Source organism: Camelus dromedarius, chromosome 8, assembly GCF_036321535.1.
Source record: "Camelus dromedarius isolate mCamDro1 chromosome 8, mCamDro1.pat, whole genome shotgun sequence".
NCBI lineage: Eukaryota > Metazoa > Chordata > Mammalia > Artiodactyla > Camelidae > Camelus > Camelus dromedarius.
In genome coordinates this window covers 2,335,496-2,356,369 of record NC_087443.1, presented here as the reverse complement: position 1 = coordinate 2,356,369, position 20,874 = coordinate 2,335,496, and the positions used below count along the sequence as shown (strand labels likewise).

The window sequence follows — 20,874 nt, the reverse complement described above, 5'->3', positions numbered from 1 at the left end:
CGTTCTGAGGCCCTAGGACTCAGACAGCGTGTACCTTCTCCAGGAGCCTTTTAAATGTGATGTTACAGTAGGGATTTCAGTATGAAACTTAAAAAATCTCGTGGTAGCACTTCGTCGAGTGATGCCCTGCAGAGAGGTGGAGTCGCTGGAGGACACCCGATTTAAGTAGTCTTTCTTTTTCGGGTAGAAACACGCAGGGTGGGTGACTTCAGGCTAGCCAGCATCATCACAGATGACCAGGGAGGTGCGGAGAGGGTGGCCTCGCAAGCCGTTTATACTTGCCCCGACTATCCTTTCAAGATACGGTTTAAATAATCGCCTAAGTTGTACGTGGTCGCTGCGGAAAATATGCATAAGAAAGTTTAAAAAGTCGCAGCATAGAGAAAACTAGGGTTACTGTTCTGCCATGTTGCCTGCCGCATGGCTTAATGCTGTAGTGTAGAAGCATATGTTTACGTATTTTATCCTGCGTAACTGTCTAAACCGCTCAGGGTCTTTATTACCTGTTTTGATGAACACTTTCCACTCAACATGAGCCCTAGGGAAGAACTTTAAAAAATCTTTTTTTTTTTGAGGGACTGGGGAGTGAACCCAGGACCTCGCACATGCTAAGCACTCGCTTTACCACTGAGCTGTTCCCACCCCCTGGGAAGAACGTCTTGTTGGAGGAAATTGCAGCCCGGTCCCCTCCAGCTCCCCTGTTTTTGGCCCTTCTGTTATCCAGAGCTTTTCCCTCATGGAAAGCAAACCTGTTGATGTACCTAATGGGTGGCTGGTCCTCACCCAGAACTGTGCTCTGGTCCAGAACGCCAATACAGAGAGTACGGTGTGTTACAGAGCGCTGGTCTGTGCAAAATGAACACTTCGGTCCCCCTGTGTGGGCAGCCGTGTATTTGGGTCCCTGAAAACAGGAACAGAATGGTGAACTCGAGCGAAAGAGTATTGACTTTGCTGTGTGTGAAGTACAAGCTGCTTCCCCAGTTGCCGGGATGGGCTGGGGGGCGGAGAAACATCGGTGTGCTTTTCTTGAAACTTGAGTTCGTCCTCAGAAGGAGATTGGTACAAGCACGGTGCCTGTTACTGTTGCCTAAAGCCGAGCAGCAGTTGAGTCTGCCCGGTCACAGAGCCAGGACGCCCCGTAATTACCCAGGCTCCAAGGGGACAGGTTATTTTGGGAAGCGTAGCTCAGGAGCAATTGTATGTAAGGCTGTTTTGGGGAGCCTTAGATGCTCGCTTACCAGAAAGTCCTCAGAGGAATTCTCCACGGAGGTTGTGCCAGCCTGGGGGAGGCAGGTGTGACCCCACAGAACTCCCAGCCGCTGGCTAAGTCAGGCTCTTGGCCTTGGGACATCTTTCAGCTCGGATGACCCGGGTACCAGTAGCTTTCATGTGGTTCTTTGAGCTTACCGTTAAGAAATTAATACTTCAGAGCAAAAACGACTTAAACTTCGATTCTGTAGATATTTGGTTTGGTTAGTTTAACATAGGCTTTTGGTCCTAAAATAGTTTGGGAGGCATCTTTTTCTAATCTTCACCTTTTTTTTTCGTGTAACAGTTAAAACGAGGAATTTCATCAAGATCACTTGTAAGCTGTCCTTTAAAAGACAGAATGCTGTAACATTATTTTATTTTTTATTTATTTTTTACTTTTTTATTTTTAGTTTTTTGGTTCCTTTATAATACTTTTTTTTTTTTTAAATAATTGAAGTACAGTCAGTTACAAAGTGTCAGTTCCTGGTGTACAGCACGATGTCCCAGTCATGCATATACATACGTATATTCATTTTCAGTTTCTTTTTCATTAAAGGTTATTATAAGATATTGAATATAGTTTCCTGTGTATTTTTTTATGATGAAGATGTTGTTTCAAGAATTTTAAACCATCCCTTGGAATTAAAGTGGAGGTGGCGTGGATGGTGGACTGGGTTCGGGAGACAGTGGCTCAGAGAAGTGTTCGATGTCCTTGCTGTGTTGCTCACCTCCACCTGGGAGATTACAGAGATGAAAAGGAGGGGTCAGGGGAATGAGTAACAAGGACTCCTGGAAGTGGTAATAAAATGTTTGTAGGGAACTTCCATGAGCTGGGAGGAAATTAACAGGCGGAAATGCTTTAGCTTCAAGATGAACGTAAGACTTTTTTTATGAAACAGAGAAAAGTGCTAAATAATTCAACCCAAATCCAATATTATTTATGGCAACCTGTATAAGAGGGAACACGGGGACACACGTTGGGTTTTAAATGGAGAGTTTGACATGAAAAAGGAATGCCGTAAGCTGAGCCTCTGGACAGCTGTCGTTTCACAGGACAAGGGAGGAACGGCAGGTTTCAGTTAGTGTGGTGTGTCGTTCTTGCGTGTAGTCACCATCTGCCTCCGTCAAAATCAGTAATGTTTAGACCAGAATAGTGAATATTTTAGCCTATTTGAATGTTGACTTCTTTTTAGAAGAAAAACTATTACAAGGCAGTTTGTACATAAGGGAAAAATCAAGACTGTGAGACAAATGTAAAAATAAATGCATGTTAGAGATGTGAATTAACGGACCGAGAACACCGGGGACGAGTTACAACCTGTTCAGAGGAGAAGCAGATGGGCCACGTTTATAGTTCGGAGTAGAGAAGTTCACATCTGGATGGTGCAGACCTCCCTGTGGGAGGAAGGAGGGTGGTCCTGACTGAACACAGCGCGTCTCTCATCTGTACACAAGACGAGACAAGTTTGGGATGGATGGAGTTGCAGAGTAGCAGAGAAAGGGCCGCCACAGACCTCCCCGTCGAAGCTCAGAGTCTCCCGAGCATGAAGTACCTTGTTTAGCTGTTTCCTCGTTCCAGAGGCCACAACGTTAATCTCTGCCATCCTTTCTGGGAGTTCGGGAGCAAACTCCACATATCACACAGGTCATCCCTTAAACCAAAACAAGTCTGGGCTACACTTGGCTTTAAAACAAAAAGGGAAAACTGAAGAGCATCTTTGCCCCGGTTACACAGCCTCAGCACAGAGTTTTGAGTGAGTTTCTGAACCTCCAGGGACTAAATGGAAGTCAGCCGTGTGAGCCCGGTGATTGAAGCCTCAAATTCGTGATTAAAACCAGACCTGGCTAGGACTGTCTTTCAAGTGCTGGGAGAGCCATCTCTAACCTGCCACTGAAAGTGTCGTCCATGAGTCTGAGTCTATTTTGAGAGACCCTTAGCAGAGAGGCTGCCTTTTATTTTTTACAAGGTATTTTTTGGGAGGCAAGATTACTGAGTCTGGTTTTTTTTTTTTACATTTAAGGTTTCTCTAGTTAGGTTTGACATGATAATAATAATTTTTTAAAAACCTGGAACTTGGATAGAGACAGAGTTTTAGCTTTATGGTGTTTATTTTTTCAGTTAAAAATTTTGATTGCTGTCTTTTTTTAAATGTCTTCTGATTTTTAATAGGTTTTTTTTTTTTAAATTATAGTCGGTTTACAATGTTGTGCCAGTTTCTGGTGTGCAGCATCATGTTTCAGTCATACATGTACCTACATATATTCCTTTTCATTATAGTCTATTGCAAGGTAGTGAATATAGTTTCCTGTGCTGTACAGTAGGACCTTATTGTTTATCTATTTTATATATGGTAGTTAATATCTGCAAATACCAAAATCCCAATTCATCCTTTCTCACCCCCTTTTCCCCCTGGTAACCATAAGTTTGTTTTCTATGTCTGTGAGTCTCTCTGTTTTGTAAATAAGTTCATTTGTGTCATTTTTTTAGATTCCACATGTAGGTGATATCATATGGTATTTTTCTTTCATATGGTATTTAGAGCGATGAGTACCATATGATTGCTGTCTTCTTTGATCTGTCCCGGAAAGTCTGTCAAATAAGATGTTATTTAACGAACAGTTACCGAGTGCCACTGTGTTCCCGGCACCGTCTAGAACACAAAACCAAGATCCCCGCTTCTCTGTGTGTCACGGCCATGGGTGTTTTTAGACTGTTCCAGGTGGTGGTGTCACACACCGGGTATTTCTGACAGGCTTTTCCCTGCTTCCCTTCCAAGTCCTTAAAGATTCCGGTGGTGACAGCCCCATTTGAGCTGCCAGTCGGCTTTGATGCCCTTAACGAGAGGTCGAGGTTGTTAGGTGTTCTCACACTGGCTCGAAAGGGGTCCTGCCTCCTGCTTGCGGGCGGTGTTTGTGGGGATGAATCAGTGGGAGAAGGCTGCCCCTCTTTTTTCCTTCTTACTTTGTCTTTCAGTAATTAAGTTTCTGTTTGTGAGCTTCCCTGGTGCTCAAGTTACCAGCAGCTTTTGGTACTGATGAGGTTCCAACTTATTTATGACTGAAGTCATAAATATTAAGCTTGAAGTATTAAAAAAAAATCAAATGGGCACCAGCTGTGCACGTGTGAGCCCGGGCGTTGTGCCTGCTGGGCGCTGGGCCCACTCGGTGCCACAGGTGACGGAGGCAGGACCGGAGGCCGCTCTGCTCATTTTTGGTTCTTTGATTTAAAATATGTGTGCTTCTCATATGTGGAATCTTAAAAAAAAAAAAAAAAAGACACAAATGAACTTATTTACAAAATGGAAACAGACTCACAGACACAGAAAACAAACTTCTGGTTACTGGAGGGCAAGCGGGTGAGGGGATAAATTGGGAGCTTGAGATTTGCAGACACTGACTACTACATATAAAATAGATAAACACTGAATTCCTCAGTTTCTCCTGCACAGCACAGGGAACTGTATTCACTGTCTTGTAGTGACCTACAATGAAAAGAATATGAAAAGGAATATATGTATGTGTATGTACGACTGAAACATGATGCTGCACACCAGAAATTGATGCAATGTTTTAAAGTGACTATACTTCAATTAAAATAAAATAAATGCATGTGCTTGCAGGCAGGTAGAAGGCTGGGAACCCGTTGTGGACATCCAATGGAATGTCATGGAATTTACCTTTTTACACGGGTTAATTTTATGGCTCATTTTATCTGGTGTGTCATGAACCCAGTCCTGATTCGAAGGTAGCCCTTTATATGAACGTATGTGAATATATTTTTTTTTTTTAAATGCATGGGTAAAGTATTTTTACCCCCTTCAACAAAAACTAGTGTTCTGAGCACCTTGTGCCATGAGGAAGTTAAGATGTGCCGGGGATGTCCTTGGTTCTTTGAACGGCGGGGTGGGTGCGTCCTTGTGTCAAACCAGGAGGGGTGGAGACCTGGCATGGTTCTGGGCTCCTGCATCACAGCCATTCTTGCACCCCGTTTCTGTCCGCGCAGCAGCCGACTATGAGTCTATGAAAGATGCTAAGCAACAGGTTATGCTTGGTTCTGGGAGCTGGAGTGTCTCCTGTGCTCAAGTAGACGTACGCCGTGACCGTGGCTGGCTCCGTGCAGTGACTCCCTTCCCTTTCTCTTAAACCCCAGAGCGCCTCGAGTTTCTTTGAATTGCCATCACTGACCACTGTTCTTTTGTGTTTCTATAGAATTTATATTTGCAAAACGTTTCCCCATCCTTTACCATTCATCATACTTCCCAGCCAACCAGGAGAATGAAGTTAATAGTGCATTGTTGAGGGGAAGAAATAGGCCACAGGAGAGATGGGCCGTCTTGCCCGCACCAGACCCCGCGCTGGTCACAGACCAGGCTTCGGCTTTTAGGGCCGTGTTTCTCAGGGACTGCTAAACCAAGCTGTCGCGTGCTATGTCATCTGGCAGCATCTTGGGGACTAAGCAGAGATTTGTGGGCGGGGAGTAAAAGGGCTGCCCACTGTGTCATTAGACGCCTGGTTATGCAAGTTATGAGAACACGCGGGCCCCAAACGGACTTCCATCTGGGAATTGATTGGAGCACGTGCCGCACCCTCGCAATTCACACTCAGACTTGCATACTTCTTGCTCTGGTTCCATTTGTTAAATGTTGTGTGTCGTTGCAGAGTGTACTGGGTGCTTAACCTGGAAGGTCTGCGATTTTTTCAAGAGCACATGATTATTCAGTGTTCCGTGCTGGACACACAGGCACCGTTGTGAGTGACTTCTGGGTCCGGAGAACACCCGATGTTAGTGTTATGGAAACGACAGGCCAGTCAAGAAACAAGCACCACTCGGAGGGTTGGAGTACTCAGATGTATTATACCGGCAGGCTCAGAGGGGCTTCTGCTCCAAAGCTCTGAGCACCTTCAAGACGTGCACATGAGGTTTTATAGGGTAAAGTACAAGCTTGGGGTATTCGGCCAATAGGCATGGAACAACTTTAGCAACATTATCATCACGAAAGTGGAGGCAGGGAGGCAGCAAACCAACATTCCAAAGCCAGATATGTATCTTTGAAAATCCAGTTGGCTAGCAAAAAAACATAAACAGCAATCCAACACTAATTAACTTAGATTTACAAGTTAGTCCAGCAGAACTCAGATCAGTATTCCAATACTTAGACTTGTTAGCCCAGCCCAGCCTCTCCTTCACATTCCTAGACTTGTGAGTTATCTTGTTAGACCAGCCCAGCTTTTCCTTCACATTAGCACAGGCTCCAGCAGAGACACTTTGTTAATGCTTTCAAAGATGGCTGAGTGTCTGAATCGTTACACTTAAGGTCACTCTGCCGGTGTCTGGTGTGCTCCCGGAGTGGCCCATTTCTCCGGGCACTGGAGCGTTTGCAGGGCTCACCCGGGGCAGTTCCTCCTGTGATGCGCGGGTCGGGGTCTTTCTGGCTGAGGGGGTGGGGAAGCTTCATGGTGGACCAGCACATCCACCTCCGCCAGCCACATGGGTGGCAGGGACTTCCACCCTCTCCCTGCCCTTCCTGAGGACAGCGCCCCTTCCGTAAATGCTAGCGCTGCCCCTCCTCTCTTCCCCAACCAGAGGGTTTACAAATGTGCGCATCTTTCTAGATGCCCACCCCCCCACCCCGCCACTTTTCAGTTATTTTAAAAGAACTAGGAAAAGTGATTACAAGGAATCTTGGCAAATTGGGAATTTGTGAAGTGGAAAAGAAAACACTATCAAAGTGATTGTTGTAAACAGGAAAATAAATGGAGCATTTTCGGAAAACCAGCAGAGTCATGGTCATCAGTAGTTTTTTGTGAGGGGCTGTTCGGTGCCCTTGGGGTAGGTCGTGGCAGCTGGCCTTCGTATTCCTTCTCCTGATAACCTTTTGTGTGTGTGTGTGTGTGTGTGTGTGTGTGTGTGTGTATACGCACACATATATATTTTATTGAAGTATAGTCAGTTTACAATGTTGTGTCATAACCTTTTGAACTGTTTCATAAACTTGATCATGACAGTTTTATTATTATTATTATTATTGTTATTATTATTATTATTATTATTTTATTAAATTTGTAGCTGGGAAAGTGTCAGGACATGAAGCACAGATAATTGCATGGTGTTGGAGTCAGAAAAAGAATCCGAGGCCTGGGCCATGGCTGTGGGCGGGACCAGGCTCTGCCTGACCTCCCGGCTCCCTCTCGGGGGTGCTGCCCCTCCTTACCTGGGTGAGTTCTGTTTCATCCAGAAACGCCCTGGGCTGTAATGAGTCCCCACATCAGGAAATGGGGTCTGAACTTGGTATTTTATGTAGTTACTATGAAAGTAAAAGCTCATTAACAGACTGTAAAGGAGATTGACAGCTGTTGTGTTGTCAGATTTTTGTTTGGAGAAAATGGAACCATAAATTGAACAGGGTGGTCCTACAGGGGCCAGCCCAGCCCGGGAGCCTTCTTGCTGGAAAATGGCATGAAATGGACTTGTACTCAGAGAACCGTGTCCAGTTCCGGGCTGGCTCTTTTGTCCTCGTTTGTGTCTCCAGGTGACAGTCTCTTCCAGGCAGAGATGCAAACCTGTGTTACTGAAACAAACGTTGTAAATACTCACAGCTGGCGCTCATTTTGATGGAAAGACCTTGTCTTCCCGTCTCCCTTTGGAACCATCTGCAGAGCAGGTTACGTCTCTAGGCTGAGTTAACTTATTACTTAACTTACGAAGACACCAGATACAAACGCCTAGTGTTCAGTGATACAGGCTTATCTCAACGTTTCAGTAAGCACGGAGGTGCTTTTTTGGCATTAAGCACGTTGGGCTGTTTGTCCTGTTGTACAGTTTGACTTCGAGAAGCGCAGTGGTCTCACGGTTCCTGTGCACTTGGGACTCGGCTAGTAAGTTCTTCAAGGAAGAAGGTGCGTCTCTGAAAGAGGTGGGTGATTCTCGCCCACAGATACTCTTGGGAAACTGCTCCGACTGGCATTTTTCTCAGCTGCCGTGTCTCGGGAGTTGAGGAGCCTTGGCTGGGCCTCTGGATCGTGTTCAGGAACATGACGGGGCAGCGACTGCTGGTGGGTGAGTGTCCTTCAGACTTTCCACGTGGAAACATAGTACTGTGAGTCACGGGCACATGGCCTTGCCCCCCGGGCCCTCTGCCTGTGCTCTCTATGGACAGTTTCGGTGCCATGGCCAGAGAGGGGCCCGTATGGGCAGGGAGGCCAGTCTGCACCCACAGGACTGTCCATCCTGGCCAGTGGCTTATGGTCTATGATTCTGGATGTTTCCAGAAGAAATGCTAGTATTTGCTCCCGTGACCTCAAGAGTATACGTCGTGAGACAGTGACTTCCACACCTTTGCATCTTTCTCTCTGTGTCTTGAACACTTGTTCTCTTCACTTTGTCGTGAGCCTCTTTGGAGGGCGAAGAGGACTGGAAGCATCAGCCTTTCCTGTCTGGAGGAGAGTTCCCATCTTAGTTCCCTCTTTGTGGCTCAGAAAGTTTTTTTATGTGCTTATTTTCAAGATGCAAAAAGTATATGCATTTGCCACTGGGTGCCCAGGAGCCGGGAGGGAGCCGTCCTCTAGAAGAGAGGCAGAGGAAGGTTTGAGTTGGAGGCAGGAGAGGAGGTTGGGGGACCTCAGAAGTGACGAGGCTGCTTCCGAGGTGAGCTGTGGGCTGGGGAGACAGAGGCCTCTTTCCTCGATGGTCTGAGTCTGGTCCACAGAACACTGTTTCTATTAAGAAAGGACCCTGCCTAGGCAATCTGGGTTTGAACCAAGGAGCCTACCTCCAAAACCATGTGGACCTATTTTGGTTCCAATTCTGCTCTCCAAGATTTAGTTCCCAGGGACCTGAAAGATGCCAGTCGCTATCACACAGAGGAAAAAAAAAAAATAACCCACAGAGACACCTTTAGGTAAAATGTGTGGGGTTTTGTACTGCTGTTATCGCGGTTGTTTTTATCTCCTCCATGATTGGCAGGCTTTTCCCAGAAGCCGAGGACAGTGGAAAATGCATAGGAACAGGCTCAGTCAGTAATTAAAACTGTAAATAGAATGAACATTAAACATTCTAATAGAGCTGAAAATTCCTTTCCAGCATGCACTGGCTTCTTTGCAAGCGATTATCACAGAGCTGTCGGGGCCCTTTTCTGCATGTACACTGCCTAGTCACCCCCTTTACTGGCTCTTTGGAATAGTTATTAAAGAGAGGGAAACTTCGTTAGACTTAACTGAATCAATTACCCTTTCAGATTAAATTCATTCTCTGGATGTGCACTGTTGAGTCATTACCTGTGGTCCATTGCCTTCGCTGTATGTGCGCCTATAAAAAGGTGGTATCACGGAGACTTTCCCGGTGCCCTGTTGTGGGGGCAGGAAGCTTGCGCTGATTTCATGAACAGCTTTGGGGTTCCTTCCGGAAGTGCTTCTGACCTGCTTTCATTATGAAAGGGCTTAAATAACATGGTAACGAGGTAAGGTGATTGACACCAGCAACATTTGCCTGTTTTTTAAGTAGAAGCTAGAGAAAGGCAGCTCTGTAAATATTTTATACCATATTTTTCCCTCTGTCAATTCCGTTTTTAAAAATCATAACCTGCTATTCTCTTGTGCGTTTCCCGAAAGCTTACATATATGATTATTCTTAAAACAACCAACCAACCAACCAAAAAAAAAAAGCTTTAAAGCAGTCTGGCTGGCTGAAAGTTGGGCCTGAGGTATTTTTCACTGTATGAGCTTAGTTATCTGGAAACAACCTAAATGTCCATCCATAGGGAGCTGGTTACATACATAATGGTAGATTCACGATGGTGGAATACTATGCAGCCATAAAAAAGGGGTGGTCTTTGCTGATACTGAATGATCCCTAGGTTATATTTTTCTTAAAAAAATATAAAAAAGCCAGGTGCAGAACAATGTGTATGGTATGATTGTGTGTGTGTGTGTGTTGTGTGTATGTGTGTGTTGTGTGTGTGTGTGTTGTGTGTATGTGTGTGTTGTGTGTGTGTGTGGGGGGGGAACGTCATTGAAGAGACACATAAGAAATGGAATCCATTTGTTGTTCTCTCTGGGGAAGGGAGCTGGCTGGCTGGGAACAGGAGAGAGAGGGAGGCTTTTCATTTTACACCTTCTCATGCCACTTGAATTCTGAACCAAGGTAGGAACAGACTCTTGTTAACACTCTTAACTTCAAAAACCAGGATTTGATTACCTAGATAGTGCTGTCCGATAGGACTTTCTGTGATGCTGGAAATGGTCTGTGCATGTCTGCATCCTCCAATACAGTAGCCACCTTGTGGCCTTTGAGCACAGGGAAGGTAGACTGCACAGCTGAGGAACTGAAATTTTAATTCCCTTTAATTTTAATTAATTTACATTTCAATAGCCATGTATGGCTAATGGCTACCATATTGACTGGGTGCAGATCCAGAGTGTATGACTTCGAGCATCTCTTTTGTTTAGACCTGACTGAAGTTTAGATGTGTTTTAGGAGAAATAATGATTAGTTTAGGCTCTCATGATAAAATTTATTATTGTCAATCCAAGAAAATGCCTACATTTTCCTTTGGCCCTAGAATTGAATACCATCACATAGTTCTTGAAATAAGTGACTATTCAATTTGAAAATCCTTTTTATTACCCAGGAAAATCGTTTTTATGGAAACAGTGTCTTTTTGTGGTCTTCCTTGGAAGAAGTCTATTTTTAAGGGGTTCGTTCCCCCCCGCCCAGAACACAGGCCCTGTTTGTGTGTCTCCCCCCAGCACAATGTGCCGGGCACTTTGTTCCTGGGCCCAGCAGCTGCTGTGTGACAAGGGACACTTTGCATTCCCAGCCAGCAGCTGCCAGAAGCCTTTTCTAATCTGGTTTTGGCAGGAAATAGTGCACAAGTGGAAGCCAAGTTAAAAGAAGCTTGAAAAATAAACAGAGAATGACTTTGGGTGCCGCGTTAGGATATAGTTCATCTTGCCGCTTAATATGGCCCTAAAATCTGGTACCATGACTGGACTGTGAGCCCTTCCGGGGCAGGGCTGTATCTGATTGTCTTTGGAATGTGGGGTCCAGCCCAGGGCCTGGAATATGCCAGTAGGAGGGTATTGTTATTATTATTATTTCTAATGACTGACTATACTGCAAATTTATTTAATTGAGTTGGTTAACTAGCTTAGAGCTGTTGTTCAACCAGGATAAACTGGTTGTACGTAATTAGTGGTTATGGGTCCCTCCCCCTCCCCGTTTTTTGAACGCCACCCGCCCTCTGCTCTAAAGGAAGACATTTTGAACATTCTTTACTCATTATTTATTCACCCGTTCTGCAGGGGAGCTTATTTCTGCCATGTGCCAGGGATCAGCACATCCTCGTTTAGTTTGTCTCTCCTGCAAAGTGAGAGGTTTTCAGAAGGCGGGGGCGTGGGTAGGTGTCAACGTGGTACCTTTTAAAACTGAAGGCAAAAATTCCTCAGGTTGTTTTACCAAATAAGTGACTTTTTTTTTTTGTCTCCAAAGAGGAAATTTTTACTAAACTCTTACCTCTGGGCGTCAAATCACTCTTTCCCTCAGACTCTGCTTTCTCTAAAGGTCCAGGATGCTGCAGCCTCCCAGCCTCCCCAGCGTGAGCACGGTGCCAGGCGTGGTCCACATGGAGGGGCGGGGCCTGCGTGCTGGCGGGGCGGGTGCAGCAGCGTGTGTTTCTTGTTGCAGACCTTCACTGCCTGGTGCAATTCCCACCTCAGGAAAGCCGGCACTCAGATCGAGAACATCGAGGAAGACTTCCGGAATGGCCTTAAGCTCATGCTGCTTTTGGAAGTCATCTCAGGTGTGTCTGAAACGTTTTCCGTAGGTGTTGCACCCCGTCTTATCCATCTACTTCTACGTGTGAGCAGATGCATCTGTTAGTAAAAAGAAGCTCCCTTTGAACCTGGCTGGGCAAGAACGTGGTGTTATTGGCAAAGAAAACTCTTCCAAAGAACAATCCGCCTGGACTTATTTTTCTGTTCTAAAAAAAGAATGAATTCTTTTGAAAACTGACTTATCAAAATGATGTGTCTGAAGGGGGAGGGTATAGCTCTGTGGCAGAGTGCGTGCTTAGCATGCATGAGGTCCTGGGTTCCATCCCCAGTACCTCCATTAAATACATACATACACACATACACACATGGATAAACAAACAAACCTAACTACCTCCTCCATGCAGAAAATTTTTTTTAATAAAGTAAAATGTTTCTGCCACCCACCTCGAAACCGAATAGGAGAAGAAAAAATTACATTAACATGATGACCCACCACGCTGCATCTCCATGCCTAGGGAGTATTCCAGAAAGCGTCTTCCAGGCCAAAAGCCAATGTACATGTTGGCCTAGCTCTGGACACGGGGGCTGAGGTCCCTGAGGAGTTCTGCGTTGCCCTGAATCTCAGCGGGCGACTGAGACTGTGGGTCCGATCGGCCTTGAAGAGGTGCGGTCGGGAGGGATGACGGCAGGCTGAGATCAGCCCGGCAGCCACCTCCGTGATTTGGGCCAGGCTCCCTGACTCCCCCTCACAGTGGTCAGCAGCCCCAAAGGCTGCAGGGGCCCCAGCCAGCTTCTCTCTTACTCATTTATAAGTTGGCTCATAGACCAAACTGGACCCTCCCAGCAGATCTGAAAAGCGTGTGGCCTTCACAGGACGGCTCCCCTCGGGTCCATTAGGTCTCGAAAATGCTGTGGTTTGCAGGAACCGGGGACGGGAAGGGACTGCGCCCAATTTCCGTTTAAGGAGAGCACGGACTCTGAACTTCGGCATCCTGATTCCGCATCTAGGGGCTACTTTCTGTGTTTACATGAGTCCTTCTTCATCCGACAGGGGAAAGGCTGCCCAAACCCGACCGAGGGAAAATGCGGTTCCACAAAATTGCCAACGTCAACAAGGCCTTGGATTACATCGCCAGCAAAGGGGTGAAACTGGTGTCCATCGGGGCTGAAGGTGAGTCGGGTGTGATGGGAGTGGCCTGGCCGTGCTCCGGCCTCCCCGTGGGGCAGCGGGCCTGCAGCAGGACCCCTTCTTCCCACCCTCCTCGTCCCCCTGCCCCCCCACCTCCCGTATCTGCAGCCTTGCCAGGCCCTGGGCACCATGAACTGGAGGCCAGGCTCTAGGATCGTTTGTAAAGAGTGGAGTCAAGTAAAGGGGGAGGGTGTAGTTCAGTGGTAGAGCGTGTGCCTAGCATGCACGAGGTCCTGGGTTCAATCCCTGGTACCTCCACTAAAAAGTAAATAAATAAACCGAATTACCTCACACCCCAAATTTTAAAAATAAAATAAAATTTAAAAAAATAGAGTCAAATGTGATGCTGTCTCCTTCAGACTGATCATCAGAATGAGAAGGAACTTGCACGCCCAGTGAGTCTGGCAGGACTGACACTACTCGGCGTCGGCCCGAGGACCTGCCAGCAGGGGAAGGGGATAGAGTGAGGCGGAGCCCGTGTGCTCTGTGGTTGGGTATTTGAACCTTAGCTCACCTAGGCTAAGGAAGACCCCTGGGTTGTGTTCGGTGACTTTGCATAGGTAAGATCGGCCCTCAGTATTAACTTGGAATTCACTGAAACTGGAGATGTGGTCATGAACACCAGACACACAGCGACACTCACGAAAACAGAAAGTGGTCTTTCCATATGTATATTTTGCGATAGCTCTGCAGTCCAGACTTCCCGGAAACCCCTAACTTAGCGGAGACCCTTGTCCATGGATCACGTGATCGTCTCCCTCTTTGTGTTTTCTCACCTGCAGAAATCGTGGACGGCAACGTGAAGATGACGCTGGGCATGATCTGGACCATCATCCTGCGCTTTGCCATTCAGGACATCTCAGTTGAAGGTAAGAGACACAGTTAAAAACCAGATTGTCTTAAGATGCTGAGAGTAACTTGTAAATCGAGCTCATAAAGTCAGATCTGAATAGGGTTTTGTAAAACTGAGCTGTCAGTCCCATGACTGAATGAAAGACAGGCAAGTTGGGTTTTCACAAGTTTTATATGTGCATGAAAAAAGCCCCCAGCAACTGCGTTTCATTCAGGGCGGTGGAAGCATTTGGGGAGAGATGAGCACATGTTCAGAACAGACGTCGCGTTTTGAAGTGAGTGTCCTGTGAGCTGCTTCTTTACTGCGTTTATACTAGTAGGTTCACGACTGTGAGAGTTCTTCAGACTTCACAGCTGAGACGCTTCTTTTTTCAAGTGCAAAAAAATAATTAAAACTTGAATGTTTTCATTCGTTAGTTCTTTATTTCTTCCTCTCTTTCCTCCTCCCTGTCCCCCCATCTCTCCCTCTTTTTTTTTTTTTTTAAACAAAATCTCTATTGTCATTGTATCTGTTGGCCCACCGTCATTGTAATATAACCCTACTCCTTGGCACGGCCACTGCAGACGAACGTCTTTAGTCTTTGACGCCCACCGCACTCCAAAATATTTTGATGAGTTCAGCACTGTGGAAAAGTGTCAGATTGACATTCTTAAAATTAGCGCTTTGCCTGTTGAGCACTCGAATCACAAAATGTAAAAGTGCAGAACGTGTTTAAGGGCAGTCTGACTCGTCCAACCAGTCAGCCTCCTCTAACTTTGTCACCTGACAGGTAACCAGGTGCCTGAATGGTGAGGGCTGGGGGCGTTGCTTATAATTCTGTCTTGGAGGGACTACCCTCTGGCAGTGATTTTAGTCACTAAGCAACCAGCAACTCTGAAAACCATCCGTCTGCCTGCTGGTGTAGGGGTGACATGGAGCCTACTTCTTAAGGAGCCTCTGATCCCCTTGGGTTATTCCTTTAGCACTGAAGCCCCATTTATGTCGTCTAAAAATCAAACTCAGATATAATGATAATTGCTGTGCACCAGGAATTGACCCAACATTGTAAACTGGCTATAACTCAATAAAAATATATTTTAAAAAAAGATATAATGATATTAAAACCTCAGAGATTCCGGGGACGGGGGCAATTATAGCTCAAAGTTTCAGTGCATGCTTAGCATGCACGAGGTCCTGGATTCAGTCCCTGGTACCTCTATAGAAAAAAAAAAAAGTTAAAAAAAAAAACCCTCAATAATCCAGACTCAGGAATAACAGCCAGCTCGAATTTACAAAGAGTCTGTAAGTTTGAGAACTTTCATACACCATACTCTCATCAAAGTATGTTCTTTTCATGCTAATGAAAATAATAAGATGCTTTTTTAAAGTTCCTGCTGTATTAAAAAATAATTTGTACTCATTTGATCAGTTTTATATCCTCCTAAATTTAAATAGTTAAACAGCTGAGCCCACTTCAAAGAACAAATACTGTTTTAAAAAATCTTATTCACAGCATTGAATTTGCTACACCAGCAAGTCCTTTTCTAGCAAACAGTACAGAGGGGAGCTTGACCTCAGTTTTTTTATGGTTGGTTACAAATTTCAAATTAGTGGTAATATTAATTGAAAATTTAATTCTACTTCGAATGTAAGTATGAATGGTATTATCCATTAGAGATTTCCCCCCAGATTATTATTAATGCATCCCAAAAGATAATCAAATCATAGCCTTTTGTAGAACATCGCAACAGATACACAAATCCGCTTCGCGAAGGACTTGACATTAAACATTCAGAAGTGGCACTTTCATTGGCAAAGTGCTCGCATCTCTTCAGGCAGAAGTCCTTCCGTGTCCTACATAGTAGATAAAAGTAGTTTGCTAACTTCTATTTTTATTCCTTTTACCTTTATGGAGTCATTTCTTAACACCCTCACTTAATTCCTGTAAATCTATAGCAAAATTGCCTGAATTTTTTTAGCAATGTGTATTATGAGGAAAAACGCATTGTTACAAAACTGGCCTCTGAGGAGTCAGTCTCCTTCGAGGATGACGGGCCTCTTCCAGGAGGGAGAATGAGGGGCTGATGTGTCTGCTGGTGAGAGCAGTCCAGGGGTCCCGAGTAGGTGGGGCGCCTTGGGGCGTCACATGGCTTCTCTGGCGGAATAACGAGGGCCACTCCCTGTTTACACCCACCCTCGGGGCTTCACGTGTGGACCTTTCAGGTTTATCCTGCACCTGCAGGGCTGGGGTGCACTGCGGCTGTGTAGCTGATTGTCCCAGGCTTTTGCTCAGTGCCTCCAGATGGACTCGGGGTGGGAGGGAGTCAGCTTTGTGAGCGTGGCCAGTTCAATGAGGAAAAAACTGTTCGACATTCATAGTCTGAGTGTTCACACATTTTCAGACAGAAATGAGATGAAACTTGGGTAGCAGTTACAAGATTATATTGATCAACTTTGCCTCTGTTTGCTTTTCTAAGCTGAGGTTCATTTAAACATAATGAAATAGTGTTTGGATTATTTCCTCCTGTTGTACTTTATCTTGTTAATTGCGTTGGCCAGGACCCCAAAGGTTACGTGGACAGCAGAACAATTTGATACGGCGTTCTGTGTTTCAATATCTGTACCAACTAGTATTTTAATAAAGTCTTAGAACTGCTCGTCCTTTTCCTCAACAGGAATTTGCTAGATGAGAGACACGATCAGGAGTCATTCAGATTATTCTTACAGCACAGGAAACGGGGCGTGATGTTTATATTATCTGGGTTATGGGTCAAAGACAAGTCTGACTGAGAAATGGACAATTTAGATAAGCAATCCCAGGATACTTATTTTGGTTAAAAAAAAAAATGACTTTAAGCTCTAACTGAAATGGAAGGCCAGGGCCCAGTTTTGGCTAAGAGTCCACATGTTTGTAGGGGCTTTCTAAACTAAAATGTAAATACAGACAGAATCCTGAGTGGCTCTGAGGAGCTGTTGGCACGTATGAAACTTCGGGTCCGCTCGGAGCAGGTGCCAGGGTGGTGCTGGAGGCTGCCTCAGTCCTCTCAGGCTGGTGTACAGAACGCCGCAGACCGGGGGCTTAAACAACAGAAATTCATGTTCTCGCCATTCTGGAGGCCGGAAGTCCGAGATCAGTGAGCCTGCGTGGCTGGGCCCTGGTGAGGGCTCTCTTGGCTTGTAGACGGCTGCCTTCTCTCTGTGTCATCACGTGGCAGAGAAGGAGGGCGTGGGGGGGAGGTACTGAGCAAGGCCCTTGGAGCCTCTTCCTGTAAGAGCACTGATCCATCATGGGGACCCCACCCTCATGACCTCATCTAACCCCGACTGCCTCCCAAAGCCCCACCTCTAGATGCCATCACACTGAGGGTTCAGGCTTCAACCTGTGAATTTGAGGGGGACACAGACACTCAGGCCACAGCGGAAAGGCAGGAGATTTGCTGGGGAAATGCTTGTGGAGGAGAAGGTGGGGGAGCTGGAGATGGCCGAGACCTCAGGCCCTTGGCCTGGCTGAGACCTGCGCTGGAGCCGGGCAGGGGCGGGCTTGGGAAAGCGGGATCTTGTTGTGCAGTGCGGCCTCGGGCAGGGTCAGCCAGGCGGCGCGGGGTCCTCCAGCCCCGGTTGCTCCCAGAGGAGGCCCTCGTGCAGCAGGAATGGCCCTGCTCCGGGGACCCTCCCTTGCTCAGTCTTTGGCTGGAGCAGCCCCGAAGAAGTCTGGCCCCTGGGGACCGAGGGGTGGACTTAGATTGTGGCAGCTGGGACATGCGTTCTGCCCTGTGCCCCCAGCAGTGGGACATCTGAGCAGCACGTCTTCACAGGTGCCACGGTGGGATGGTTGGTTTTTATTAACTTGGTCAGAACCTGAGTGGCCAAACTTGGAATTTGCCCATAAAAGCCTTTAAGTATTTTAAAATCACGGGGTAAGGGAACACATTTCAGACATAGTGGCCTCTGTGAATTCCATTTACCTAAGAATATCAATTGTGAGGGAGATAAACGGCAGGCTAGTTAAGTCATGAATCACACACTTAAAACATTTTGTCAGGATGTTAAGTCACCAGTGCTCCTGCAGTCTGGTTTTGCTTTTATTGTACCATCCAGTGTGGCTGCTCCTGTTTGTCCTGTTTAAGTCCCTCCAAGTGTCATCGGAGTCGGGCTGGGAGCGGCTTCCAGCGCTCATCCTCTTGCAGAGACTTGACAAGAGGTGGTGCCTTTGGTGTTTGGCCCCCTGCTGGGGGCATCTCTTTAGAAAGAGACTAGAATTTGGGTGCATGCAGTGGTTTCACTGTGGACACTTCTGTTCTTGGCTGTCACTGCAGAAACCTCCGCCAAAGAAGGTCTGCTGCTTTGGTGCCAAAGGAAGACGGCTCCTTACAGAAATGTGAATATCCAGAACTTCCACACGAGGTGAGCGTCCAGGGCCCGGCCCCTGGGCTCTGTCTGCAGGCTGGGGTGGCGTTCCCCCAGCGTTTCCTCTCCCGTGTGCGGGGCATCTGCTGTATGGAGGAGAACTCAGGCTCCAGAATGGTGGGCGCTCAGGGACTCTCCCGGGAGGCCTTGGTTAAGGTCTGGGAGGTGGGCGCTGCTGTGAGCCAGCATCGTGCAGGGGCGCGGCCGGCTGGCTTGTCAGCGACCAGCAGAGCCCGGAGCACAGTCTGCGTGTCCCCGTGGCGTAGCCCCAGCCGGATCCCTCTGCTCTGCCGTGCACACAGGATTCTTCACCCGTCAGCTTCGTCTGCTGGCATGGGGGAGAAGCAGGAAGATCGTGTATGAAAAACCACAGGGAACTGGATCAGGGAAATCCGAGGCTAATCTGAGAGCGTGGTTTGGTCACCGGCTTCAGTCTTCCTTTTCATGTAGATCTTTCATCAGTTGTTTCTGTTGTCTCCCTTTGTGTGATGTGTAACCCGTGACTGTAAATGGGTCCCCAGGCCCCAAAGGTGATTAGAGACACGAAAGGTGCCCCCAGGACAGGTGGGGGAGGTTCGTCTGGGGAGACAAGTACTGAGCCAGGCCATGAGCATCCAGAGGTGACGGGCGCCTCCCCTGTCCCTGCCACACGCCGTCCAGGAGGGCAGGAGCCGGAAGGGCTGGGCTGGCAGGTCATCACAGAGGTCCCAGACGCCTCCCACCCACATTTTCCTCCCCTGGCCCAGGATTAGCCTGAGCACTTCAGCCACGTGGCTCCAGGGGTTTTCTTCCTCCCCGACCCCCTGAGGCCCAGAACGCCCGCTCCTAGTTTTCAGTGAACCCGTGGCTCAGCACAGGCGAGCTTGGAGTCTGGTACAGAGGGGGTCCAGGAACGGTTAGTGCTGGTGTCTCTGGGGAAACAGACTGAAATTCAGAGCCTCCCTGCTGAGTCCCTCAGCTGCTTACTCCTCTTTGCCTTAAAAAAGTACAAATACGAAAAAACAAAAAACCTGGGACGGAGGTGGAGGTGGTATAGCTGAGTGGTAAAGTGCATGCCCAGCAAGCACGAGGTCCTGGGTTCAATCCCCAGCGCCTCCACTGAGAAAAAAGCTAACCCCCCCCCCCCAAACATACAGTGCCGTATGTCAATTATTGTATCTCAGTAAAACTGGAAGAAAAAAGTGATTTAAAAAAACCGAAGAATCTTATGAAGAGAATTGGAGGAGTACTTGGGGGGCCGAGTGCACTACGGAGTGTATCGTGGGGAAAGGTGGGCATTTCGGAGTCCACGCCCTCGTGTCTGTACAGGCAGACTCAGGGCAGGTCTGCGATGGAGACTCGGAGGAGACAGAGGAAGAAGCCAGGCCAGGAGGGGAGGAGGGCAGGAGAGGGGCGTCTCCCCTGCGGGCACTGCCAGCTCTCCCAGCACAGGGCCGCCGGGCGCTGGGGAGGAGGCCCGGCAACCTGGGCCTGAGCTGTAGGTGAAAAGGAGACATCAGGTGGCAGAGGTGCTCAGCAGACTCCAGGGGAAGACGAGTGCTCAGGGCAGGGGCCTCCGTGTCACCGGGTGGGGGTGGGGTGGGAAGGGAGGTCCCCAGGGCCTTCTGTGCATTAAGTCAGACAGAAGGGAGGTAGGGGCCGCGCGTCCCCAGTTCCAGCCGGCATCTGACTGGGAGCAGCCCCTCCCTGCTGCGTCCTCTGCATTGACACGTGTTCCTGTTCTCCCCGACCTCGTGCAGCTGGAAGGACGGCCTCGGACTCTGTGCGCTCATCCACAGGCACCGGCCCGACCTCATTGACTACTCAAAGCTGAACAAGGTCATTCCGGGGGCTGGCGGGCTGTGTCTGCATGTGGTCCTGAGAGTGAACGCATGAGCACCGAGCTCACCCCAGCACGCCAGCACCCCCACTAGCCCTGCACGTGGTGTGGATAGGAGGGTGGCCGGGAGAGTACTCACTTGCTGTAATGAGGGCTGGACAGGCCCCAAGCCAAGTCACCTGTGTGCCCAAATTAAGACATGTTTGTTCGGGGGGAGGGTATAGCTCAGTGGTAGAGTGTGTGCTTAGCTTGCACGAGGTCCTGGGTTCAATCCCCAGCACCTCCATTAGAAGATTAAAAAAAGCTAAATAAAAACCTAATTACCCCTCCCCCCATAAAGTAGTTTACCAATGCAATCTGTGATGGAAAAAAGAAATTCTTGCCCCTTCTGAGTCTTGCGGTGGACGCTCCGCCTGCCTTAGAAGCAACGCTGTGGGAAGCAGTGTCCCCCGGGACCGCTCCTGCGCGGCAGTCAGGCTGCTGGTGTGCCTCGCTGGCCGTGTGCCTCGTGTTGGATCCGGGGTCTGGTGTGGATCCGGGGTCTGGCGTGGGTCCGGGGCTGCTGCACGCCGCCCTCACCGCGTGGCACGGGGGTGCTTGAAAGAG

At 47.8% G+C, this 20,874-nt stretch overlaps 1 protein-coding gene across 1 annotated transcript in view; it reads left to right on the top strand.

The window, feature by feature from the left end:
- Positions 1-20,874, top strand: part of ACTN2 (actinin alpha 2) — a 62,544-nt gene that overhangs the window by 12,971 nt on the left and 28,699 nt on the right. The window contains exons 2-6 of the mRNA XM_010979770.3: positions 11,933-12,047; positions 13,073-13,192; positions 13,993-14,079; positions 18,359-18,446; positions 20,189-20,267. Coding sequence (XP_010978072.1) covers positions 11,933-12,047; positions 13,073-13,192; positions 13,993-14,079; positions 18,359-18,446; positions 20,189-20,267 — 489 coding nt within the window. The remainder of the gene's footprint in view (positions 1-11,932; positions 12,048-13,072; positions 13,193-13,992; positions 14,080-18,358; positions 18,447-20,188; positions 20,268-20,874) is intronic.